Source organism: Trachypithecus francoisi, unplaced genomic scaffold (genome assembly GCF_009764315.1).
Source record: "Trachypithecus francoisi isolate TF-2019V2 unplaced genomic scaffold, Tfra_2.0 Lachesis_group13, whole genome shotgun sequence".
NCBI classification, from domain to species: Eukaryota; Metazoa; Chordata; class Mammalia; order Primates; family Cercopithecidae; genus Trachypithecus; species Trachypithecus francoisi.
The window spans coordinates 71,409,771-71,415,770 of record NW_022681458.1 but is presented as its reverse complement, the minus strand read 5'-3'; the positions used below and the strand labels follow the sequence as shown (position 1 = coordinate 71,415,770).

The following is a 6,000-nucleotide window of genomic DNA, read 5'->3' as shown; positions in this document are numbered from 1 at the left end:
CCTCTTTGGCCGTTACAACAATCCCGGCTCCGTAGAGAGCCAACGAGGACACGACCCGGAGCGCGCTTTCGCTCCAGGAAGCGTCGCAGGGTCACAGATTTGGGGGAACCCCGGGGAAAAGGACTGAGGCAAAGCCGCCGCTGGTCTCCGACAAGATATGGGAGGGGGAGGGGAAATGGGAGAGGGGAAAGGAGGGAGGGAAGAAGAAACGCTCAGAAAGGCAGAATTCTTCGTAGGAATTATCTTTTCCCTCCTCTCACCCGACAGCCTGCCTATTTCCAAAGGAAAAAAAAAGCGTGTTGAGTACGTTCTGGATTACTCATAAGACCTTTTTTTTTCCTTCCGGGCGCAAAACCGTGAGCTGGATTTATAATCGCCCTATAAAGCTCCAGAGGCGGTCAGGCACCTGCAGAGGAGCCCCGCCGCTCCGCCAACGAGCTGCCCCCGCGAGCAACGGCCTCGTGATTTCCCCGCCGATCCGGTCCCCGCCTCCCCACTCTGCCCCCGCCTACCCCGAAGCCGTGCAGCCGCCTCTTCGAATCTCTCTCTTCTCCTGGCGCTCGCGTGCGAGACGGAACTAGCGAGAACGAGGAAGCAGCTGGAGGTGACGCCGGGCAGATTACGCCTGTCAGGGCCGAGCCGAGCCGAGCGGATCGCTGGGCGCTGTGCAGAGGAAAGGCGGGAGTGCCCGGCTCGCTGTGGCCGAGCCGAGGTGGGTAAGCGAGCGACCACCTGGACTTCCCAGCGCCCAACCTTGTCTGTTCAGCCAGGTCCTCTCCGCCCGCGGCTTCTCAACCAACCCCATCCCCGGCGCCGGCCACCCACCCTCCCGAAATGAGTGCTTCCTGCCCGCCCTAGTCCCTGCTCTCCACGGGTGCGCTGCGCAGGGACCCCCCCCACCCCCCCGCCCTCGTCACTCTTCTTATCTCTGCCCGCCGGATTCACGCCCCGGGGACGCACAGAGGCTGAGGCTCTACTTGAAGTGGGGCAACAGCGATTTTCCCTTGAGCTTCCATGCTGCCAGCGCCTGTCCCTCCAAAGGGCGCCTGGCCAGCAGCAGCCAAAGGCGCTACTAGGAGCGGTAACCTGTTACTTTCCCAGCGGCCGTGGTCGACCCGCTGCCCGTGTTGCTGTGCGAGTGCGCGCGCGGGGCTAGGTGTGAGGTCGGAGGGAGGGTGTGGAGGTGATAGCCGATGGGTGCTTCTCTGCGGGGTCCTCGATCTACCCAGATTCTCCCGCACTCTCTGTCCCAGGGCCTTCGGGCGCCATCGCGCCAGCGCGGAGAGTAGAGCAGGGGCGCCGCGCAAGATCTTTGTCCGCCGCCTCCTGCGCGCTGCGCGCAAGTTCGTTTCCCCGGTGACGATCCCCATTCTTACCTACCCCACCCTCTCTGGATCTGCACCGCGAGGAATCTGGGGTCCTCGAGGGGCTAGGTACAGGAGAAACACTGAAACCGGACCGAAACCTCGCCCTAGGCTTAGCCATGGCTAAAAACCGGTAGGGATAAGAGGGAGACAAGCAAGGTTCCGACTCGCTGCTTCCTGGCTGTCTGGAGTGCAAGGTGACTGTGGTTCCTTTCTGGCCGAGTCCGAGGAAGAACATAAAAATATGGGCCATTTTCCCCCTCTCACCTTGTCTCACCAAAGTCCCTGGTCCCCGGAGCAGTTACTGTCTTTCTTTCCAAGGAATTAGCCAGACACAACAACGGGAACGAGACACCGAACCAGACATGCCCGCCCAGTGCGCCCTCCCCCCGCTGGCCCGCACGCCGGTGCTGAGTGCCCAATAGGGCTTGTAGCGGCTCAGCTGGAAAATCTCTCACTGAACGCTCCCCTGTACTCCTAGCCCAGTCCCCCACACCCCCGTGTCTTGTACTGGCCTTGGACCCCCCACCTTGACCCTGCCTCTTGTCGGCGCTTCAATCTAGGTCGCGCCGAAGCACCGCCAGACTCGAGACCGGCCCAGGGCTACGCTGCCCGCGCCCCAGTACCGGAGCTAACGTGCACGTCTCCTCCGCTGCCCCCACCCCCGTGCACCCCGACCAGGCAGGCTCGCTGCCCTTCCTCCCTCTTGTCTCTCCAGCGCCGGATCTTCAAGAGGAGTCGTCCGCGCCCCCGGTTGCTCAGTCCCTCCAGTGTGCAGGACCCCGGAAGTCCTCCCCGCATAGCTCTTGCTTCTCTTTGCAGCCTGTTTCTGCGCCGGACCAGTTGAGGACCCCGGACAGTAGAGGCCCCGGGACGACCGAGCTGATGGCGTCTTCGACCCCATCTTCGTCTGCAACCTCCTCGAACGCGGGAGCGGACCCCAATACCACTAACCTGCGCCCCACAAGTAGGTCCCGCCCCAATTTTCTATCAAATGAACTGCGGGGAAGATGGGGGCGCTGGGACGTCGGGAGGCTGAGCTGGCGGAAAGGGAAGAGGGAGCAGGGAGATAATGGAGGCTGGGAAATGAATGGGGCTCTGACCGGGTCCCTGCCAGAGGTCATTTGGCTGTCAGGAACGCTAGGTGACTCCCAGGGCACCGGAGAGCGAGGACCACGCAAGGTCCGAGTGGCGGTGATCGTTGAGGGCTTCGCGGCAGAGGAGGGGCGCGCAGCCAGTGTCGTTTTTATTCTGTTGTGTGTGGTTTCTTTGCTTCGTGGGACGACAGGGGTCAGGGCAGGGGGTGGAATGAAGAGCTGGGAGCCCCAGCAGGAATAAGAGTTTTCAGTCCCCGGCTTTCGTTGAGCCAAGATCTAACCGCCTCCTTTCCCCCTGCGCTGTGTTCAAAGTCTGTAATCAGCGGAAATTTGGACGTTAATTGCAGCGTTTAGAAAACTCAGGGTCCCTAATTGCTCCAAATTTGCATCAAGCTATTGACGAGTTAGGGAGAAGCCAGGGGCGGGAAAGGTGCATAAAACTGAGACTGAGCCTTGACATTTCATACAATTAATTACATCTCAGAGACATAAATAAATAAATAAAGCGGGGAACGGGCAGCATTCTGAGTGGCAAGAGATGGGGAACTGGGAGGGGGCAAGAAGATTTATCCTAGAGAGGAGAGTGCACCTCTCTCCTTACCCCAGGCAAGAGATCTGTCAGGAGGTGACATGTCCCGAAAAGAGAGAAAGAAAAGAGAACCCAGATTAAAGAGGGAGGAGGATTTATGCTTCCCTGTCTTAAGTGCTACAGGCTCCTCAACCCATTTCCAGAATCTATCTTTAATTTTATTTCCTACCTCTGTAAAGGCTTGAGATGAGAAAATTGTTTTTCTTTCTCCTTGTTGGAGTGAAGAAGTGTCTCCTGACCCCACCCCCCTAAAAAAAACTATCAGCTTCAGACTGTAAGGGTTCCCGCTCTCCTCTTTATTTATTTTGTTTCTGAGATGTAATTAATTACATGCATTTCCAGAATTTGTATACAGAAAGGGCTTAAGAAGGACAATGTGGTTACAGGGAGTGCTTATTGATGCGCTTTTATAGCACTTTATATTTGAGAAAATAACTATCCTCATCAACGAGGTGGGGATTATTACCGGAAAGCCCCTTTAGACGCTGGCATTGGTTCCCGGGCAGGAGGTCCTGTGTTAAGTCCTCAGGTCTCATTCCAGTTTCCTTTGCAGCTCCCTCTTCCCGCCACCCAGGAGGGATACAATTACCCACACAACAAAGAGGGGCTCAGGAGAGTCGCCAGCCCTGGTAGCATATGAACCAGGCACAGGGATTGGAGCTGGTCAGGGCAGGGTGGGAGGAACGCCAGGCCTGCCCGCCTTTGTGTGTTGCTTTAGCCTTGATGGATTTCTTTTCTGACGCTTTCCACATTTCCCACCCCCTTTTGCCGCCTGGGGGTGGGAGTGGGGGGTTAGCAAGCAGTTGTGTTAATTTACCCTCCACTCCCGTTGCGCCTACTTCCCGGTGGCCGCCAGTCGCCGGTGCAAATGCCCAGTCACAGGTAGGAGACCCAACAGACGCGATGACCTGAATCTGCACGTGGCCTGGTTTGCCTCGAAGCTACAAAAGAAAGCCGGAGACCCTGCTGTGAAAGAGCAAGCAGCACGAGTCCCAGGCACACTGTTGCGGGCCCTTAGCCTAGCTACGGCATCCGCACCCCAGGCTTCACAGGAGCGCTGGGCGCTCTATCCACTCTCACCCTCCCTTGCAGACAATACCCTTGCCCACCGAGCTAGCTCCACTTCTCTGCCCCTTTAGAATATCCTGGGAGGTGGCCTTAGTGCAGGCAACCTTAGGCACTCTCTTGTTCTAGCAACCGTTGGGTGGGACTTGGAGCCCTCCTTGTCCTCAACCACTAGGTCTTCCCGACCCTTGCTACATCGAAGGGGCTCTCTCACTTGCTCTCCCCGTCTCCTTTTCATTGCAGCCCCCAATTTTGAAAGACAGTGCAATGTATCTGACCTCCAACTTCCCTGCCGAGTGACATTGGAAAACTCATGTAACCTCTCTGAGCCTCGATGTTTTTTCTTTGTCAAATGACCCTTAGATCAACACTCCTGCCAGTTTCATAGGACTGTTACGAGAATTAGATGAGATGATGTTTAAAGTGAAAGTACTTTATCAGGTCCAAATAGCTCTTTATCCGCCAGGTATTATTAGGTTTCGCTTTTGCACTGATTTCCTGTCTGTCACTGGAACTCCATCTGTGAGATGTCTCACCGATGTCAGGCTGTTTCTTCTCCCCGCTGGGGCTCTGTTGTGGTTCGGGTTTAATTGATGTCACTCTCCTTATCGCCTGCAACACTTGTGTGAAGCTGAAGGCACCAGGAAGGGTAGGGTAAGGGATGGGAGTGCTTGGAGAGCTTTGCTTTGAGAGATTGGAAGGGGATTTCGTGCTGGGCTCACCACACCAGCCCGCTTGGGGGCCTAGCGGGTATGGGGCTGCTTTCCAGGCTTCTTGCTGGAAGTTGAGCCCCGAAGGCAGCAGGTAGACCTTGAGGGGTTTGAGAACAGCCTGGAAAAGAAGGAAAATCCAGCAGCACCTCCACCCTCAGTTGTGACTCAGAGGAAGGGTGCTTGATTCCATTTACCTGTGCCTGCTCCAGACCCAAGATGTCAGAGGGAAGGGTTAATGAGGGGCAGGTTGGGAAAAGGGGCCAGGGATGAGGAGCCGAGGCGCACTATTGTCTTCCCCACTCCCCGGTCTGAGTGAAGAGCAGCCATGCGAGCCCGATCATCTAGTCAAATACTATTTTTCACCCAATTAATTCTTGAACTCTTCTGCGACCCCATTTCATGCCAGTTTATTTTAAGCTGCCACTAGGCTGGAGACCCGCCAAGAAATTATGAGACGTTTTGGTCCCAGATGCCTGTGTTCCCTTTCTGGGCTGCTGTGGTCGCCCTTTGAGTCTGCGGGGCCTGGCCAGTGGGTGTTGGGCAGTTTGAGTCTGCGGAGCCCTGGCCCTTTCCGTGTGGGTCAGCCTTCACCCAACTCTGACCCCACCTCCGGGCCTGCCGGGTGGGGGTCGCTTGGGGGCCCGGAGGGGTGCTGGGTGCCCCACCTCTCAGAGACACCGTTCTATATTTGAAGCCAGGAACAAGAAGGGAGTATGATGGGGGCTCAGAGGGTATGCCTGTCGGCTCACAGATTTGGCTCCTAGCTCCTTTAAGGAAGGAGCTTTTAATGAAGAGCTCCGGCAAAGATCTCATCCTTCCCCAAGAAAAGCATTGCCCTCCACCCATTTCCCCACGGTCGGAGCCTCCCGACCGTACCTCTCTCCCTGACCGCACCTCTCTCCCTCTCTCTCGTCCTAGCGTACGATACCTGGTGCGGCGTGGCCCATGGATGCACCAGAAAACTGGGGCTCAAGATCTGCGGTAAGTGACAGGGCCCGCTGGGGCCCGGCTGGGCGGCAAGGCGCGCAGACCTTTTGGGCTTGGGAGACCGGGACGCAAGCGGAGGGGGATCCCGGCTCTTGGGTCTGATTTTCTAATGTAATTACAGCCAGCACAGCCAGCGACTACGCTCCCCTACAGGCCCTGACCCTCCTCTGCCCGCCCCAGACCCG

The 6,000-nt window shown here is 57.1% G+C and overlaps 1 protein-coding gene across 2 annotated transcripts in view; it reads left to right on the top strand.

The window, feature by feature from the left end:
- Positions 1–223: 223 nt before the first annotated feature.
- The window catches only part of GAD1 (glutamate decarboxylase 1), a 45,484-nt gene continuing 39,707 nt past the window's right edge, over positions 224–6,000 (top strand). Inside the window, exons 1-3 of one of the 2 annotated variants that reach the window (XM_033231164.1) lie at positions 224–712; positions 2,187–2,331; positions 5,747–5,809. In XM_033231164.1, the coding sequence (XP_033087055.1) occupies positions 2,250–2,331; positions 5,747–5,809 (145 nt within the window). In that variant the 5' untranslated portion in view covers positions 224–712; positions 2,187–2,249. The remainder of the gene's footprint in view (positions 713–2,186; positions 2,332–5,746; positions 5,810–6,000) is intronic. The other variant, XM_033231165.1, reaches the window with a different exon arrangement.